The sequence below is a fragment of the Lepisma saccharinum genome, chromosome 14 (genome assembly GCF_977018435.1).
Source record: "Lepisma saccharinum chromosome 14, izLepSacc3.1, whole genome shotgun sequence".
Lineage (NCBI taxonomy): Eukaryota > Metazoa > Arthropoda > Insecta > Zygentoma > Lepismatidae > Lepisma > Lepisma saccharinum.
The window spans coordinates 54,839,530-54,861,025 of NC_139242.1; the positions used below are offsets into that span (position 1 = coordinate 54,839,530).

General features: G+C 36.7%; 1 protein-coding gene across 5 annotated transcripts in view; it reads right to left on the reverse strand.

Annotated features, from left to right (window-relative positions):
• Positions 1-21,496, reverse strand: part of LOC145998897 (bromodomain-containing protein 3-like) — a 165,140-nt gene that overhangs the window by 114,145 nt on the left and 29,499 nt on the right. For all 5 annotated transcript variants that reach the window (XM_083135628.1, XM_083135627.1, XM_083135631.1 and 2 more), the window contains 3 exons: positions 9,588-9,636; positions 4,814-5,038; positions 912-1,412 (listed from right to left, as the gene is read on the reverse strand). In XM_083135628.1, coding sequence (XP_082991754.1) covers positions 912-1,412; positions 4,814-5,038; positions 9,588-9,623 — 762 coding nt within the window. In that variant the 5' untranslated portion in view covers positions 9,624-9,636. The remainder of the gene's footprint in view (positions 1-911; positions 1,413-4,813; positions 5,039-9,587; positions 9,637-21,496) is intronic.

Genomic DNA, 21,496 nt, shown 5'->3' on the forward strand with positions numbered 1-21,496 from the left:
TAACTCTGCTAGATGTCTGAAGTAGTAGAAGCAAAAGACATGAGTGTGTCCAGTCAAAGCATAATATGAGTATGGCTTATCAAAACAGAATTTCTTATTCCAAAACAAACGATGAGATATAAGCCAGACCCACAATTTGCAAGTACCATTAAGGCTTGGCGGTGTTCTTCACAGAAGAAGCTGTGGAAAACTAGAGCCATGTGGGTAAGTCATCAAACGAGTTTGTCTGTAATGTGATCTAAGTCCACTAACTTTATTTCGAGAGCATCCAGAGTGTCACTCCAGACATGCTAAACAACTGGATGCAACTAAAGGAGCCCACATTGAAGTGGACATCAGACAATACAACTTTTTGAGTTATTAATAACTGAAATCCTTCAAAACACTGTATTTCAATGGTAGCAACTTTGGTCCCAAAATTCCAGTATTCCCTCAATATTAACTGATGTTAGTACAAATATAAGCAACCCACATCAATAGCGATAATTACGAACCTTTTGCTGTGGTAGGGTACTTTCAAATTAAAAGTAATACCAAGTATATGAAGATGTCACAATTTACTAATGAGGAAAACACTTAACAAATTTTCCTCTAGATTTACATAGACTGACTTCATGCAGACACTTTCTTTTCGTGTTTCTTCAAATATGATTTCTTCTATGAAAGTAATTTAGCCGCTGACAAATCAAAACATATTTTATACGGCATTTGTTAGAGTTAACCTATTTTTCCCTGTTTTTAGGTATGACCATGGAAATATGCTTCAAAACATATTACACATTCTTCCGCACTTTGTACAGGCTAACAACAGGGTTTATAATTCGGAAATTATCAACAGATTCAACCAGAGTAAAAAAATCTAGCATTCAATCACATGCCAATAATAATAACAGAATAACTGACCACTTTACCTGCTGTGGTAATGAGTTATGAGTCCCATGAGTAACTGATGCTGTTGTGGGAACTGTTGTTGTTGCAGTACTTCCTGGTATTGAAGCTGGTGCCTGTGATACAAGTGGAAGCTGCACTGTACCAGTTACCGTTGCGACCGGGGGAGATTGCACTGAATTAGGTGGCGTAGTAGAAACACTGGAAGAAACAGCACCACTTCCCGAAGGTCTACCCCTTCCGGGCCCCACACGACCACCTTTCTTACCCTTAGTTCCTTTTGGTTGAGGTGGTTCGACTTCTATCTCTTCCTTTGGCATTTGTGCCACTTTTGTGAGGAAAAGTTTTTCTAAAGTTTGAGCCATCACTACCACATCTTCACCAGGTTTATTGTACACATAACAATTTGTAAACATAGTATTAAAATCCTGAATACATTCCTTGGCACTCCAATAATAATTTCTCTCCAGTCTCTTTTTGATGGATCCAAGGTCCATTGGATGCTTAATAATTTTATGGTAATCCTAGAACATATAAAAAGTCAATTAGCATAGAAGGAAATACTTCCAAGACTAAAACTTAGTTGTGCAAGATTAATGATGAGGAGGAGCAGAACACCTTAAAATTCTAATATGGAATACAAAATTAATTTCCTTGTACAAAAATAAAGTTTCACGTTATTTTAAAACAATTATGTTAATTGTCTATCAATTTCGAGTACTTGCTGTTACCACACAAAAGAGTGTATATTTTGTGCTCTGTGTTACACATCACAATCTATTCACAAAGTAACATATGAAAAAAAAATCATCCATATGATCTAATTAATTCCATATTAGTTCATCAGATGCCACTTGTGCAGTTATTCTTAAAAATTTACTAATGCTATGGTAGCATTAAGATTTGTGAGAAGAATGTCTTACTACAGTGTTTAAAATTAGCAGCTTCAAGTTGATACGTGCAACCCTTAGTTTCTGGTTTGGCACCTAACTTGGTCTATTATGCCACCCACCACTTTTGGGGACTTCACAGTTCTAATACTTATAAACAATGATGGGGTGGCCGTGGTGGCTCAGTCGGTAACATGTCTGACTACCATGCTAAAGGTCCTGGGTTCGATGGAAGCGACCCCGCTGCCCACCCAGCGTCGAATAACATGGGTACCTGGGGGAAACCCTTGGGGGTAAAGGCAGTCGGGGCATGATGCTGATCACATCACCCCCACTAACGACCGGATCAAGAAAGTGTGGGGCGTTAGCCCCCACACCCCCTATACGCCTTCATGTCGTGGTGCTATGCACAGGGGAGCACTTTACCTTTATAAACAATAATGGACATTTTGCACATTTTCTTTTATTGGATATTTATTTTCCAGGAAATGGGATTACTTATTGATTTCAGATTGCATTTCTATTTACGTATATTACATTTTATTAATATCAACACATGACTGATTTGTGTTTTTGGCACACGCTAGGGATGGGCAAAACTGGATTTTGGATAATTTTCTATCCAGGTGATATAAAAAATATACAGATATCTGAATGTGCATGATACCTGGATTGTTTTACAGTTAATTCATTTCATGGACACACTGACATGTTCTTTTATTAATCATGTCCATATTTCTATTGCACGGATTCTCAGCAAATCCATCACCCAATCTGTTTGTTAATTCATTTTACGGAATCTCCGCATATCCTTTAAATTTTTACCTTATTCCCCAACTCAGTTCATTATAAATGCACAAGGTCTTCCACTGTACCCAAAACACAAATCAGGTAATGGATTTGGGTACAGTTCAAAATATGGAATTCTTTGGTGACCAGCGCACAGTCACCCCTGACCTGTTGCTTAGATGTGAGAGACAGAATGCTCAAAAAAACCTGAACCTGTCTTGTCCTCCCTCCCACACTGCCTCTTATCTCCTGCCAGAGTGATGGGCAGAGACTTGGTTTGGTGTGTCTGAGAGAGCAAGCGTAAGACCTAACATCAAGGCAGACAAAATAGTAAGTTTATATGGGTGTATCACTATTATTTGCTTATTTTTCATTGCAGGCCACTTCTGCAACAAATGTCTTGTTTATCTTAAGTCTACTTCATGCATAGAAAGAATAATTGGGACTGGACCTACAGCTTAAAGTCGAATCAAAACCACAATTTGCTTCCATAGGGTATTGAACTGCAAACCCACTGTTACCAGGCACACAAGGATATTCTTGAATCTCTATTTCGTAATTTATGCCCTTAATTTCAGTAACTATTCCTACCAGAATAACTTGCTGAACTTGAAAAATAGCAATTTGTATTTACCAAAATATTTAAATATCTACATTATCCACAGTACAGAAATCAATCTGGATTTTGTGGCCATCCCTGTTACACACTATGCTTGACATGATTTTCTTGCCAATGAATCAAATTTTGGCAAAGCAGCTCCCACTTTGGTTTATATATATATATATATATATATATATATATATATATATATATATATATATATATATATATATATATATATATATGTCACTAAATAGTGCATGGAAGTTGAAAGTTAAGTTTCAAATTCTGTCTCGCAGGACTTGAAATCTGGGGGTCTGGCACATCGTGTTACTGTTCTATCAGCTGATCTACCGAGCCGATCCTGCATTCACCTGACTTTTCACTTCCACTATTTCACTTTGATGGTAAATGCCCCAAAATGTAATCATCATCTTCATTACGTAACTTTTCAGGCTGTTCATTGCCTGTTTTCCAAATTATGTACAATTTGAAGAGAAACTATTTTTTCTGAAATGGTAGTGATAACAAATAACTACAAATGGAAGCTAGATATGCTACATTCTTTAACAAGTTCTAATTTAACAGAAAACAGCACATTAAGACAGACTTAGTTCTTTGCAGTTGTATTATCGCAGATGTCATTTTAAGAATAATAATAATAATCACTGTACATAAGAACTTGCAGACTGTGGTATGGTAAATAATATCTGCATTTGAACAATTTAAAATTATAGTGATGCGTCCAAATGTCATGTCGCCTGAACATTGAGTAAACATATACCTCCAATGGAAAATAATAGTGAGGAAGAAACGACACTAAAGTACCATCCATAGATATGCTTTTCAATGGCATTCAAATGTGCAATCAATGGAAACAGAATATGGTTTGGATTTTTTTCTTCTACTTCATGCCTTACACTCTTGGGGATAATTGCAAGGATGAATAATGGAAGGATACAAATGCAGAGTCTTTGCAATTAACACAACATTATATTTGAATTTGAATTTATTACTCCATTCAAACTATATACATTGTTATTTGGAGGGTTCAGAACATATCATTTTTCATACAAGAATATAATGAATTACAAAATTTCAATTATTTACAATCTAAGTATTCACTTACGCTATACTATTCATGATTTAATAATAGTCTTTTCAATTTGTTTTTGAAACTAGATCCAGCTACATTATCTGCATGCAAACATACCCTGACAAAAAGCACATAGTTTGTGAAACAAGAGTGTCATTCAAGTCAAAGTGGGATTACTACTGATTTTTTTTAATAACAAACATGCAGATGTATGTAAGGTTCATTGACAAAATTGATTTGGTTTATTTTACTATGTTTTCTGCCACTTTTGGTTAGTTGCAAAAATGGGAATGAGTGATTATATGATGAAATTGATGAAAGGACACTCACAAAGAACACACAACTGCCATGGAGGCTGGAGGGGCATTAATTATAAGACACATGTGCCTTCTATTCCCGTGCGAGTGCTGTCATGGGCGACATTGTGTGATGAACTTTCTTGAATGAAGGCATAAAACCTAATGAAATCAACACATGACTTCAAGCACAGTATGGTGATGGGACTCTTTATCATAGTAAAATACACTTCCCAATATAAGTAATACTTACAGGCAAGTTCAGCTTCTTTGCATCAACAGGCTGATGGAATGGCCATGCAAACTGATGTTTCCAGACTACCTTCAACACACCTTTTTGGATAAATTGCAGCTGATTTGTCACTCGTCCAGGACGATGTGGTGGTGGAGAAACAGGAGGTTGAACCACTCCATTTATAGGCTCCAGAATAGGTTCTTCTCTTGGAGGTGGTTCTTTTACCTCCTGCTTAGATTGTTCCTGGAAAGAGAAAAAGTTTGATAATTAGCAACCTCAGGCAGGTCTATTAACTTGGCATAGCACCCCAACTCTGCCCATCTACGTCACAATTTACTAGAATCCCCGTAATGCAGCCTGTGTCTGTCTTCTGATGGTGTAAGCACCAAAATTTCAAAACTGGAGATATTCAAGTGCTCTCTCTTTTTCCTACAGTCTAGAATCTGACAAACTTACGATGCTTTTCCCATAGCAGGAAACATGCACCAAGGTGCAAGCATCAGGCATCAGATGCTCCGAACCTAAGCAAAGGGCTTAATTGACCCCTTAGGACTGAATCCCTAGAAAGTAGTCATTCTATTCAACTTCCAGTACTTGTCTATTTCAAATGAAAGCATTATTTTCTATCGTTACAATATCTCAATAACTGTGCTATTTACAACAAAGGAAAGATAAATTATCAATTAAAGTAAGGGTAAATGACTATCACTCTCCCCACAACTTTGATGCCTAAAATTAAAAATAAACTTTGCACAAACCTAGCAGGAAAAACAGCTGATCAACATCCCATAAGCGACTGTCATTAAACAAGTACTGTTCTCACATGCTGGAGACCTAATTTGTGATTAGCTCAGATAAATCCTTACAAAAAATTTTATAACATTTTGCTATGGTAGGACTATCAAGATTGAATGTGTAATGCAAGAAAATGTAAAATCTGGAAACATAAAATCAGGGATCCACTGCAACTGGATCAATAGTGTGAATAATGAAAGACCTCAAACTCAGATTCTCTTTTTAATTTTTCCGTAACATTAGCAGAGCATTATACAATAGTTGTATAATTTTGATTTAATGGAAACAATATTTTATTTGTACATTATTAATTCATTTACAAACTAGCAAAACTGCAATAATAATTTTCTGTTCTAAGCTCAAATAATAGAAAAGATTTATAGTGTATGTCAACAATTCCTCTGTGTTCATCATGACAGGATATACACAAAGAAACAGTCATACCCAGGCCACAATTCCATCTTGGAACCTCCACAGGGTGGCTACTGTAAGACCATGATAAAATTCAAGTATAATTCAGGAGAACTTTCCAAAAATTCATGGCTAAAAATTCAAGGGTACAGGCAAATGTTTCCTCTATTTAAACCTAACTTATTATTGTGTGTAATCATAAGCACATTACGGAAATGCTTATGATTACACAACAAACAGATGCTAACGTAGTCAAATTCCAATCACAATGGAACTTGTAGCTTATAAGCTCCAAATAGGTTAGGTTTGGCACCTTCCCATGACTTGCTAAGTCTGTCAGATTATTCTGCAAACATCATTAATAAAGTAGGGATTGGAAGATTTCTCTTTTCTTTTTCACTGCAGCTTTACTTTCCTTCCTCGATAAAAATAAAAGCTGAACTGTGAAAACATGCCACAGGGCATTCTAAATACACATGGATTCAATGAGGTTTGGATTAATAAAGGGTATGGTCACTCTTTATTCTTATGTATATTTAATATGAGGGCACACTGAAAGTTACGAGCAACATTTTTTTTCAAAAATCAGTATCAATGTGATTGAATTCCTTGTAAGAGGGGGAATTCCTGCTGCTGACATTCAGAATAGACTTCAACGTTGATATGGGGATGTATGTATGGGTGCTAGCAGTGTTAGAAGATGGGTATAACATTTTAAAAAAGGAAACACGCACATCAAAGATCAGCATCTGAGCGGTCGCCCATGTACTGCCTCCACAGAATGCAACATGGAAAGAGTCAACATCATCATTAAAGAAGACACTGTGGATACAATTGCAACAATACTTGAGATAGGACACAGTGCAGTGCAGAAAATGATTGCAAGATTAGGCTATTGAAAAAATTGTGTCTGCTAGGTCCTAAACAGCAGACCACTACAAAACGCAGTGAAAAACCATGCTCAAGAACATCTTCCGAGATATCGCAATGAAGGCGATTATTTTTTATTGAGTATTGTGACCAGTGATGAAAGCTGGATCCATCATTGTGAACCTGATACAAAGCAGGAGAGCAAGAAATGTACCATTCCACGTTGCTGGCAAAAAATAAAGCAAAGACAGTGCCGTGTGCTGGAAAAGTTATGGTTGAATTTCTTGAACCTGGGATAACCATAAATGCTCGCCATTATATCCAAATACTTCAAAAGCTCCCGTCATGGACTGCTGGATAAACATCCTGGGACGGAAATCATCCTTCAACACGATAATGTACGGTCGCACTCTGCTCAGTTCAACAGAGAAAATTTGTAAAATTGACTGGGAACTTCTGCCTCAGCATTTCTACAGTCCCAACATTGCACCATCAGACTATCATCTGTTCGGTTTTATGAAGGAACAGTTAGGAGGGCAACGCTACCAGACGATGGAGAACACATAGAGGAGTGAGTCAGTGTATTTTCGAGCTTCCAGAAAGGTGGTGAAAATGCATGCAAAGAAATGGAGACATCGTTGAAAAGTAAAGAAAATTCTATAGATTATTATGTGCTTTTCTCTAATAAAACAGAATCTCAGATCATGAAAAATTGTTGCTCATTACTTTCATTATGCCTGACATATTTGTTCTCCTGTTTATTTAATATTTATTGTAAGTTCTGGTGGTGCTCATGGCATTCACATATGGGGGAACCTAAACAAAAAAACAAACAAACAAAAAAAAAAGGGGGTGGCACAAAAAACACACTTCACAGTTAAAGCGTTAATTTAAAAGTCTAGGGAAACATTTCAAGCACTTATAGGCACTAATAACTGAAATAGTCACAGACAGTTGAAAGGTAATTATAGGCATGATAGGAATTCCATATAATAATTGTGTTACCCTGAAGCATATTTCTGTACTAAAAGCAGCAGGAATAACATTGGCGTTTAGAGCAATATACAGGTTTCACTTATATTAATAAATTCATGTGATGAATAGTGATCTCTAGTCTACACCTCATGTAAATAAATTACTGCGAGGAGAAAATTACCATTGATAGGGAGTTAGTGAAAACATATTGCAAGTCCTACAACATCCATCTTATCTTGAAAAACAACCTGGCATCATTAATTCTGTTCATTTTTTAACTACATGGCTTGTCTAACACAAAGGTATATAACCTTTATGAATTTTAGGGAGTGTCTTAACCCTTTCAGTATATATACAAAGAAATTAAAATCTGCCAGCCAACATACTATATCTGACCCTTTTCTGAATATTAACTACTCTGTTACTGTGTACTGTATGGACTTCAAATTTTATGCACAAATACAAAATACTACAGTTTAAAATATAACTTACAAAAATTACATGTATTTTTCTTCAGGCTCACCATCGATTTTCACCGAAGAATAATGAAAATATGGAAAATTTTAAAAGCTCAATTTTTGGGGAAAGTTTACTGTTGGACCCCTAATTGTCACACGTGAACATGTTCTTTGTTTTCATTATTGCATGTAAAAGTAAAATACATCAACAAGAAGCGGTGGTTGGATAATATCCTGGGCTGAGAGATTTGCTCGATGTGATGTCACACGAGAGCAGCATTCGGCCAAGCAAACTTGAGCAGCTGAGATTCAGGTTATCCTCAGAACAGATGATATAGTCACATAAAGTGAAAAAATACGTGTTTATCCTTTTGCTATGCATTTTGTACTGGCTCCAACTGATGACAAGGGATGAACAATGTTTTCTCTTTTGTTTCGATGGTGAAGGGAAGCTGAGGGGAAGTAAGGTGCAAGTAAGAGAACAAGCAATGATTAAGTGTACTTTTTAGAATTTTATTATGTGAATCCAACCTAATTTCACGTGGGAAAAAGACTGAAGTTCAAGTCTTGAAGCCTTTCTTGATTTTTTATTAAAAACATGAATAGACATTGAAAACCAGATCAGGCCCTTGCCCAGATTGGGGGAGAATCCTAAAATGTGGAAACAAGAGCAGATTTGAATTCTGACAGGCATACCTGAATGTGAGTTAACAAAAATTCAGATTACTGTCCAATCATGACTGCAATTCAAAAAAGTCCGTCCAGGGATCAAAAAGAAAGGATGATGTAGTAGTGGTTAACACTGTTGCTTTATAGCCAATATACATACACATTTAACACAATAGTCTTTTCACCTGAAGACAAGAATTAGCCTCTTTTATGTTGGGTCTTATAACGTTTCAGAAAAAAAACAAGTCATTTTCTTCTGTGTTCATTTGGTGCATTCAACACCAACAGAATAACAAATAGAAGAAAAAGTATATAGCTAGAAAAAACTAAAGAAAAACCACAATAAAGAAACAGATTTCTGAAGCATTCTTTCACACTTGGAATGCCACCATATGAAATTCCTAGAATGGAAATAGCACTACAATAGTGCACCCTGTGTTGCAACCTATATGTTCCAGCAGATGTCAGAATGAAAGTTGTCCTTAAGACCCAGCATACCAGGGAGAGAACCTGAGATACTACACATACTAGCTTACCGTCCCCACCTCACTCAATGTGAATAGAAAAACTGATTATTACCCAACTTCATAAACAAACAAATTATATGAACTTACAGTGTTGTTTTGTGAAACTGCTTCAACCTGCTGCATCTCTTCTTCTTTTCTGAAAGAACAAAACACACCATAAGAATCACAATAAGAACACAGCATAGTTTAAAGGAAAGGTTATATAACAAGTGATAAATTCAAAACTTGAACACAAACACATCATTAGGATCAGTATTTACCCTCAGATAAGTACCTTTCTTTTTTTGCTAGTGTTAACCCATTGGGAGGGTTATGCCCTCACTTTGGTGAGTGATTCAATTGTTTATGTTCATTTGCATCATTTTGGAGAGTCTAAGTGCTTTAGTAAATTTATTGGACGGATGTTTTATTAATTTTGACAATTGGATGTGTAAACATACTTTAGCTGTAGTTTGGCAGAATGTATGTTATGAATTGATATTCTGGGACATCATAATGTTGGGACGACTTTTGGTCAGAGATTCTGTAAAACTCGATGGTACTATGATTCATTGTGCTGTACTGGTAAGGGTGTTGGATGATATACAAGAACTGTGAAAAGTGTGCTCCATTATTACTCATAAAGGATATGCAGTGGTTGCAAATGCAACTTTTCTGTTGACTTGTTTGGTATTCTTTATCAATTTGGTTTTGTTATACAGTTGGAATTTGTGGGTAATAATACTGCTGAAGAATAATGCCAATGTAAAATTTAAAGATATTAATATATATCCTACATAAGATTTACAAAAAAACTGTTTATTTCCAAACAGCACACCTGAATTGCACTCATTAATTTTTATAGTGTTGTAGGCTTCTCAATGTTACTTCAATTCAATTGCTTTATATCAAAGTGAATTGCCATCCCATACCTAAGAATAGATTTAAAAGATAATGATGAATGCTGCACAGGATTGACAAATTTCTTAGCACCGTGCCACTTACACAGCATGCTGTGGTAGATATTTTCATGCTTGTAAACTCTATTACAAATCATTAACATTCACTAAGACTCCAGAATAGACATCTACATAAAATAGAAACTGATGTTTAAATGCTGTTCAAAAATTCTGGTTAAGTGTATTTTTTTGCAAATATGTAGTATAAAGAATTGTCTTGATGAAGAATGATCCGATGGTGTTTGTTTGTTTTCCATATTTGACCGAAGACCTCTGGAAAACAAATTGTTGTGTACCATTCAGAGTTGACCGTTCTACGTTCCTCTAAAGGCACAGTTGCCACATGACCAGTTTTCCCGAAAAAACAGGCGACCATTTGTTTCGATGTGCTTCAAGCGCGAACAAACTTTTGTTGGATTGGGTTCATCTTGAAACACCCATACAGTCGACTGCTGTTTACGTTCCGGCTCATATGCATATATCCATGATTCGTCACCTATTACAATCTTATATACGTCTTTTGAAGCACCACGATTGTATTTATTGAGCATTTGTTTGCACCAATTGACGCGAGCGTCTTTTTGAGTTTTTGTCAAATTGTGTGGGATCCAACGAGAACATACCTTTCTCACAGCTAAATGATCATGTATGTAATATTTTATATATGCTGGTGGAACTAATGCCTATGGTTGCCTCAATCTCACAGTATGTCACATGACGATCTTGCAGTATTAGGTTTTGCACAGCATCAATGTTTTCTTGAACAACAACTGATTTTGGACGACCTTCGCAAATCTCGTCGGTGAGCGAATGGCGGCCACGATTAAATTCGTTATACCAGCATTTCACAGTGGCAAAGGATGGGGCTTCATCGCCAAATGTGGAAGTAAGTTGATCGATGCACTCTTGTCTTGATAATCCACGTCGAAAATCGTAAAAAAAATCATCGCACGAAAATGTTCATGAGTTAATTCCATTTTATAGTTGTCGCGCAATCTCCAAGGCAACATAACACAAATTAAGCTATTGACAAAACATTTGAAGGACGTTTTGGTCAATAATGCCAGACGATTCCGTGCAAACGTCAAATCGCACCTAACTTCAATCAGTGTTGCCAAGGCTCAAAATATAAATAGTGGCCCTCGTAGATTAAAACAAGGTCAAAAGACTGAAATATATGGCTATCAGAATGCTGATAAATAAAGTGTTCAAAGGCGAAAAGTACTCCTTTGTACATTGCACTATGCCATGAAGGGATATAGTGTGCAAGTAGGACCCAAAACATCCTCAAAACTAACCACAGTAGACATCTGATAAATGTCATACTCCAGTGAGAACCAACAAATACCTTATTTTGAACATATCAATAAGTACTGGCCAAACACAAATATTACCCCCTACACACAAAATATTGGTTGGTGAAGTTTTAATTTGTCACTGCTGAAGTAAATGCTAAAAATGTTGCCATCTTGAGTTGAAGGAAATTCTCTAGCAACGAAATTAACCATAGAAAAATTGTTGCAGTCGTGTACTAAACGATTGTACTAGTTTGAAAGCTCTCAGCGAACAAACTTTTTATGTGAAAACTTCGGAAAAACTTACTCCTGTAGGCAGGTAAATAGAGTGTGTTTGGGCCCTGAACCAATCAAGGAACGTTCGATACCACAGAAACTGTTTTTGTTTTGAACTGCACTGTCAAAGTAAATATCATAGATTGAGAAATAATGGATGGTATGTAGTCAGTCTTCCCCATCTTCTTGGGATCTACTGAAAATGGACAGCAGATATTAACTAGCCAGGGACTGATGACTAGCCTACAGAAGGTGGGGAGCCTCTCTGGGCAGGAACTTTTCAAGCTCATGCATTTTCAAACTGGACACAATAAAAAAAATGTAGCTCAAAAACGTGAAATTCATACACAGTAGGGGGGAAAAAAGGTAAAGTGTTCCCCTGTGCTTAGCACCATGCCATGAAGGCATATAGGGGGTGTGGGGGTAACGCCCCAAGACAATTGAAAATTTCAATTGTTGCCAACACATTAGACCAACATGAATGAAAAATTGTAGTATGTAGCAGTGGCACACTCCTACAACAGAGCAAAGTTTTGTTGAAAACAGAATTATACTTCTCTGGTTCCAAAAAAAAAAAAAAAAGCATCGTTGTCATTTATGGAATTGTAATGTTTGAGGGGCTTCCTACTGGAGGTACAGTCAATCAGCACTACTACATTGAGGTTTGACCAGACTTCGCAAAAAGGTGAGGAGAAAGAGGCCTCAACTGTGGAAAAATTGATGGATTTTGCACCAGGACAATGCACCGACCCATAAGGCTCTGTCTGTCAAGCAATTTTTGGCGAGTAATTACTGTCATGGAACATCACCCCTACTTGCCGGATCTGGCACCATGTGACTTTTTCCAATCCCAAAACTAAAGTCTGGCCTCAAGGGAACACATTTTGATGCAGTTGAAGCAGTCAAGTGAACTCTCAGAAAATGACTTCCAGTTTTGTTACCAACAGTAGCAGCAGCGAATGCAGAATTGTGTGAATGCTGAAGTGAACTACTTCAAAGGTTATGGGCACAACAGGCACTAATGCAGTAAGTACCAGAACTTACGAGTCCAGTAAATTTCTCTTTTTTTGTGTCACACCTCAAACTTTGGTTACTTGGCAAGGAGGCAATTCAGTGATACACAAAAGGAACACTTTGTGTGTTTCATTCACAGGCTTAACTATGTGTGGGTCGTGGGGTTGAACAAGCTGTCCTGAGGTATGCGACTTTTGAAATTACTTAATCAACATGTACATAAATCATGTGTATGTAGGTATTTATAAACTTGAACCCTGCAAGAATGAAACCCAGTTACAACTTTGTTTTATCCATCAACAGAATGTGTGAAGCAGCATTTAGGAATCGTTAGGTTGCAAAATGCAACTACATTTTTTGGTTTTGCACATAATACACTTTCTAACTCACAAGTAGTTTTTGCAACTACCCAATAGGTCACAATATTAAAAATGAGCATACCCTCCGAATTATTATGAATGAATTTCTTCAAAATGGTTTTCAATCAAGCAAATTTTTATTGTGAAGTTGAGCGATTTTTATACAGAAGCCGAGCTATTTTTATGCCCTGATGATATCCACATGTACATGCACATACTCATGTGCATGTGTTCATATGGAATACACCTTCCTGGGGTTTTTTCTTCATTCATAGCAAAATGAGTGAATGTATTCTTACCATGAGTACATAGATATAAAGGTCAACTGCACACTGCATCCAACGTGTTCCATTTTTCTGGCTGCAAACTATCTCAGGGAATGAACGGCAAGTGGAAATAAATTTTAAAGAAAAAGCCTGCATAGCATGTGCAAGCCACGTGCCCAGACACACACATGTGCAAGCATGTGTGAACATATTCTAACACTGTTAAGTACAATATGTCAAGAGTTTTTGCCCCACCCGGCCTACAACAATACCACACCATCTACAAAGTAACAGCATGTCATAAGTTAGTTTCTTTTTTAGGGACAACTAAAACGAATTTCTCTAGAAAGATTTATTTGGCGCATCCACTAACTATGGAAGATTAGACTAGTCATCAAAACACAACAAATAATATGCCCATGCAGCAATTGTCTCTTCTTCAGTCACCATGTTAATGGAGCCTTTACACCGCCAAGCAGGTTATCCATAAGTAACCCCTGTGTCGCTGAGGTCTTTGCCCGTGAATTTTAAATTTCTACTTATTGCAGATAAAATGTTATAACTCTTAGACTATTGGAACAATCTACTTTGAGTAACTCTTGTTTGAAAGCTAGTTTGGGTAACTCTTGTTTGAAAGCTAGAAGCATAGCGGATGCAACCATGCTCCAATTCGGAATACTGCAGGTCGTAGGGGGGGAGGTTTGGGGGCTCGTGCCCCCACATTTTCATGAAAATAAAAATCTAGACTTGGACCCTCTGTTCCCATTGTTATGGGAAAAGGACGTAAACTTTGGCCTTGATTTCATAGAATGGACTCCTGGCAACAAAATCAAACTTGTTTAATGTTCCTGGCAGTGATACAAGGTGAATATGAGGCAATATGTGGAACTCTGTTTTTTTACAAAAAAAAACTTAATTCGCATAGTGTGCATGAAATTATTATAACTCAAGACTATTCGACCTATCTGCTTCAGGTAACTTTTGTTTGGAAGCTAAAACATCAGGTCATGCAACCCATGCTAATTGATAATGCCCAAGTGAAAATGACAGAGGGCGAGGCAACTCCCAAATCTCCATGAAAAAAATCTGGACTTTGCCCTTTATCTTCCCACTTTTATGGGAAAAGAACGCGAATTAGCGTTCCCTTGCCAAAGCATGCTTCCAAACTAAACCGTGACCTTGGTGGGGCAAGTTTTCATTCGCAAGACGGCTGTAAACACTTGAAGGAGGTTTCGTCAGTGTTTCCAGCCTCACATAAAAGTTACAACGTGCTAAAAGCATGTTTAAGCTGCATGTTGCATATATGTAACACATTACGACAATGCCCTTATTTTCTGTGTTGCATATATGCAACAGAATATGAGTAGAGGTTAATAGTGAACACAAGAAGCAACTGTTATTGATTTTGTTTTGTCGGAAATAAAATGACACTTCTTGTCATGTTCTGTCCCACCACGTTGCATCCTGTTGGATCTGGAGAGATACTGCTCCCTGGGACAGCAGGACCTCAACCTTCAGTACTTACAAAACTGCAGGACATGATCAACAAGGTTGAGGTATTAGAAGAGGTAGTTTTATTAATACAACAATAGTTGTTCGAAAACAGATGGAAGTTCGTCAATTTCGTACTCAACATTTTGTTGTTTTGCAAACAATCATTAAAGACCTTTTCAACCAACCTACATGCCACAAACACATTTGAACACAAGAAAGACTGGGGAAGAGATCAGGTGTTCCAGAAACCAGCATCATCCTTCGGTCAAGGACACTTGTAAATCTAGCAAAACAGAGGTCATTATTTATGAAAATGATTTCTAAAATAAATCAGGGTCAGCAGGTGATCTACACTAATTGGAAATATGAAATGAAACTATGAAATGCAATCACTTTAGTGAACTATTCATCTGAGCAATTCGACGGCCGAGTAGATTTAGAAAAGTAACCCCGTTCTGGCCCAGGCTTCTTGGCGGGAATTTTAAATTCGAACACACTTTGGAGGAAAATTGTTATAACTCTGGCACTATGGGAGCAATCTACATCGGATAACTTTTGTTTTGCAGCTAAAACATCAGCGCATGCCAACGTGTACAATTCAGAATGCCGGACCGAGGAAGGGGGTTTGGGGAGCACGGCCCACGAACTTCAATGGGAAAAAAAGCAAAAATCTGGAGTTTGCCCCCTCTTCTCTGCGCTATTTTGGGGAGAGGGTGCAAACCTTAGTATTCCCTTCAAAGAATGGACGTTTCTCAAGAGAATGAAATATGTTTCAAGTTCCCGGGTGTCATACAAGTTGAATAATGAGCCAAAATGTGAGACTGTTTGGAAACGTGCCATGAATATGATGCGGAGAAGGGGGTCATCAATGTGAATTTCTCAGGCTTGCTCCAGACCTGTGTCAGAGTTTCCACCCAAACATAAGAGTATGAAGGTCCAAAAAGCACATCCATTTTGTAATCAGCACCATGATACCATATGGTATCATTGGGCCAGTACGACCTTACTTTTGATGATACCATATGGCATATAGTAAAGGTTAAACTTTTATAACTAGGTTTGATACATCATGTCAAAGTTGTTTTGAATATTGGTATGATAAAGAATTCCTTCAACAGGCATTAGTACTTCATTTCTGACGGAAAATTTCGAAAAATTATTAGTGATTCATTGTAATGTTAGGCCTCCCTGATGGTGCAGTGGTAGGATCACTGCCTTGTAATCAAGGGGTCCCAGGTTCGATACTCTGTGGAGGCACATACTGGTTCGGATCTCACTTTAACCTGTAGGTCCAGTACTGATTAAATGTCATACTGTGCATAAATTGGACTTAAAAACAGCAATTCAATCAATCATTGTAATATTCATAATCTTAATTGATGGCCAGATCAGAATTAAAGATTCCAAGTTTGAGACCAGTTCCTGGGCATTGATATTAATTACTTTGCAAGTTTCCCTTCATCACTTTAATCTGATGGCCATTTATAATCATTGTCGTACTTAGCAGAAAAACTGAAGCAAAGTAAGAAAATACTACAGCATCCAAGAAAAGCATGCAGCTGACGTAGAAAATTTATTTTCAGTTTCTATTTGGCAACTATAACTAGGGAGAGAATTTATAGGTGCTAAAAAACTGAAAAGTATTTATTTATTGTTCTAAAAACAGCAGAAAGATGTGGCTACAAGACAAAAACTACTTTTATTCAAAAACTGTCACACAAATAAATATATACACATAAGTGAGAACAGGACGTTAGATGCTTGTTGCATTCCATTTATTACAATGAACAAGAAAGCACATTTTCCAACTGTCCATTGAAAATGCACACTGATTATCTCTGTACAATGTCTCGTATTGTGAAAACTGATCGTATGTAGTCAGACATGCATATTTGAAGTGAGGGATGTCATGCACACCATCAATATCACCTACATGTTCACTCAGAACCTGAGCAACTGTATAACTGTTATTATTTCTTCGTTTTTTTAATAAATTTTGGAATTTGTCTCAAAGCACTTGCATGTGTGTCCCTGATAGAGCTCAATTTTTTTTCGACTGCACTAACGTCCTTCAATGTTCCACAAAGCAATTGTGTGGGAAAATTATGTTGTGGAGTCCCAAATAGAATAGTAATTTATTAATTTACCGTGTGCTTAGTATGCTTTAACTCCAAAATGTGGGTTTACACAAAGAATTCTGAAACTTTTATTTGTCTGAAATATCTAAAATATATACCCTTTATGTTCTTTCCCCAGGAATGTATATTTTATGTGCTAAAGGAAAAATTATGTATTTTTGTGAGAGAGAAGATTTCGCAGATTACACTGGAACTATATGGTCGGCATTCCTAGAGTTTGGCAGACTTCTGAAGCAACAGAAAAATGTGTTTTACCTAAGAAATCTGTTCCCTATTTATAACAGGGTGTTCCGAGGTGGGCCTAGTTTCTTGCACATGAACCACCAAAAAACAATATGAAAAGTTTTTTTTTAAATTCTTTTAAGAAAATTTCAATTTTTTTTCATTAAATACTTGTCATGTTCAACGCTGTCAAGAATTTGAGAAAGAGCTTGTAATACTCCAATATAATTAATATAGTGCTGTTCCCAGTGGGGTTTATCAGGCTATCTATCTTAAACCATGCTTGAAGTGGATTTCTGACAAATAGTAAGTACATATTTCCTGAATATTGTTGAGCAGAGCTTGTATCTTTCAAAAATTAGTGTGTTACTTCTTTATGTAGGATACCATAATGGCACATTATAATTTCACCTGTGATAGTAAACAAATGTGTAATCATTTTAGCATATACATAACATACAATGGAGAATTGAGTATATTGTATTACTATTTATAGTTTCGATCCTGTGAAAGTACAAGAAAGTTGATTCTTAAATTTCTCAAAATATGTAACTTATACAAGTGTTTTAAAGGTTATCCTTTTGTTGCCATGGAAACTATTAACGAACAGATTGAACATAATGGATTGCTTAACTATTCAGGATGAATGTTATTTATATCTACTTATGAACTCGATACCCACGTAATTCGTGCACACTCATTTTCTCACACAATTTTAGTTTTAAAAAAATGCACAGGGTACTCAGCTAACCATTTCTGACATTTTCAAAACTTAGTGTATACTACAATTTTAAGTTCAGTACATGCAATTTACAGGAGCATTACGGTATTACTTGCACTATGATTTGCAAGAAACTTACCGAAATATAGCAAGTGATTAAAGCTATCCATACACGATCAAATAAAACAAACACGTCATTGTATGCCATGCTTAAAGTCAGTGAAGTCAGAATGAATGCCATGTTTTTTTTTCACATTAGTAGTTACCATCCCAGGATTTCTAATTAGAGACAGTTCTAAAAAAAACTTTCATGACAAACTGTCGACCAATCATAACACACATTAATTCCTAATCTGTGGTGAACAGAAGCAACGTGGAAAGATTACCCATGTGTTTGTCACTTGCGAGAAAGGAAAGGAGAAGAGGTGGAACATTCTTGTCTGCATAATAATATATATTTTTCTACAGCATTGAGTTATGTGATAAAATATATTTCACAACCAAGAATAAAATGTAATATTTGTTTTCATCTTAATTGTAGTTTAGATATAAACAAAATGAAACCAACTACCTATGTACATGTGAAAATAAGATTTCATGAAATTATTTTATTATGTTATAGTTTCTCTGGCATTTCAGATTACATTTCGAGTATAATGCAGTGAAAATACATTACACTTCTCTTGGGTTCCTACATACCATACATTTTGCCTTGAAAATAAAATAATCTTTGTTACGGCTAATTGCTATTCTTATTTATTTTCTTTCTTGCAGTATACACTGTCACCTTTAGGTGAAATTTGAAACTGTCAAATATTTCTGATTGTGTACAGATGCACAGGCCTTTCATGATTCACAATACAATCATTGTTCAAAAATTTTCAATTGTACATTTTATTAGGCCATGAATGCTCTGGATCAATGACAATTTAGTTGTGTGTTTATGGTTTTAGGAGAAGTGCAAGTGAAGGGGTGGGATGGGCAAATAATAGGAACGGACAATATCAGAAATTTGATATTGCGATATATCAAGAAAATATCATCACAAACGATACGATACAATATTTTTTTCCGTATCTTGACATCAGCGATATATCATCCACACAATATATATCGCCAAATATCATGATGATATATCACCGACACGATCTACATGGTGTGATTGAAAAGTTTTAATACAGATGGCACCACTGCTCAATAAGTGACTAGGTCTGCCCAAGGGTGTGGAAGGGGAAGCTTGTTTAGACCTTGAAACATCCTGGAAAGATCATCGCGATACCTTTGTTCAGTAGAGTGGAAACCTGGTGAGTGAAGATGTGTTGTCGGTTCTCGGCAGATTATTGAAGTTGCAAAATGGAAAAAAAAAAATGGAACAACGATTTTGTGTCGAATTTTGTTTTAAAACGGGGAAATCAGCTTCCGAGACCTATGAATTCTAACCCACTTGCCTGACACATTATTTTCCCAAAAATGGTCCATATTTTACACATTTTTTTTTATTGTGTGTTTGTAATGTACCAATATCGGCAATTAAGGAACAATAACAAAATTCTATTTTTGGGGTCAAATAAGGTCAAAACTATTCTAAAATCTTCCATAATTATTAACCCAAGTTAACTCTTACATATAAGGAAAAGTACTACAAATGTTTGAAAATAGCATATAAACTGTCGAAAATAAAATGTCCACATTTTAATGCTGTCCAAGTTTACAGATTATCACATCATATGTTACCCACAGTGTGATAAACCCGAAAGCATGGGCTAACACAGAGTGCAACATCGCAACGTGGGCAATAGTATCTTGACTCACGACGAATCTTCTTTCCTCTCGCATCACTAGAAAGGCGACAACTACGTAGTGTCACGGGAATCCGGTAGATGGCAGCAGTACCGCGACAAGCTATCTACACTTTCCACCTAGTGGACAAAATGGGAATTAACACCTATTAAAGCTCAAACGAGACTGTCCAGGTAGGCAGATAAGTGCACTGTAGTTGTACGATTTTAACTAGGTAACTCTGGTAAATAATATGTAAAGCAAAAACAAATTCAGAGTTACCTCAGGTTAATCAGGCAAGTGGTTAAAAACAACTTTTGGGGATAAATGTCTGAGCTGGTAAAATGTTTCTTTCTGGTTCAACAGATTCAAAGGTGGTCGCGAATCAGTCTAAGATGACCTCCCTTTTGGCCGGCCTTCCACTTCAAAAAACTACAAAAGCAAAGTTTGCAATTTAGTGCACTGACCGTAGACTTACAATTAGGGAGATGGCTGATGAACTCATTTAAGTTTCTACGTGGTTCAGTCAATTTTAACTGAAGATTTGAACATGCATCTAGTGTCCACGAAATTAATTCCGAAATTGTCAGACCAGCAGAAACAACACTGACTTGAAGTATAGGGTAATTACAGGTGACAAATCACGGGTTTATGGGTATAACCGAGAAACAAAAGGCACAATCATCGCAGTGGAAGGGTCCAAGTTTACCATGACCGAAAAAAACTCAACACAGTCAGTCGAATGTGAAGACAATGTTGGTGTTTATTTTTTTATTCTAAGGGTATCGTGCATCACAAATTTGCCCCTAAGGGGCAGTCAGTCAACCAGAAATGCTATAAAAGTATCCTTCAGTGTTTGAGCGAAAATGTGCAGGGAAGAGAAGGCCTGCACTCAAGCACAACAAGAATTGGGTCCTCCACTACAACAAACCACCAGCTCATCGTGCGTTCTCAATCACGCAATGCTTCCGCAAACCCCCTATTCCCCTGATACCCCCTGCCGACTTCTACCTCTTTCCTAAATTGAAATTTTCACTGAAAGGGAACTGACTGACTGACATCCAGGCAAATACAGAGACAGTTCTTAACACTCTTATGAAAGAAAATTTCCGGACTGCAAACACCGTTTGAGTAGGTGTGTTCAGTCAGAAGGGGGACTACTATGGAGTATTGTCATTTTGAAATTAGACGCCCAGTCTTAAAACTTTCCAATCACACCACGTATATTGCTAAAATATCATGACGATATATCACAGACACAATATACAAGGGGTGTCCCATAAGTAGTGAGCCTGATAGGGTTCCCATAGTTCAATCTGAAAATAATTTGGGGATTTGAAATAGCAATTCTTTGTAAGTGTAAATGCAAAGCAATGTCCAGTTCTAACCATCCTATTCTTCTTTGTATGAACTAGACGTGTGCTAAGTGCATAACGTCAGAAAAATGAAGAGATGTGAGATACGAGCAGTGATCAAGTATCTGTTGAAAAAGAG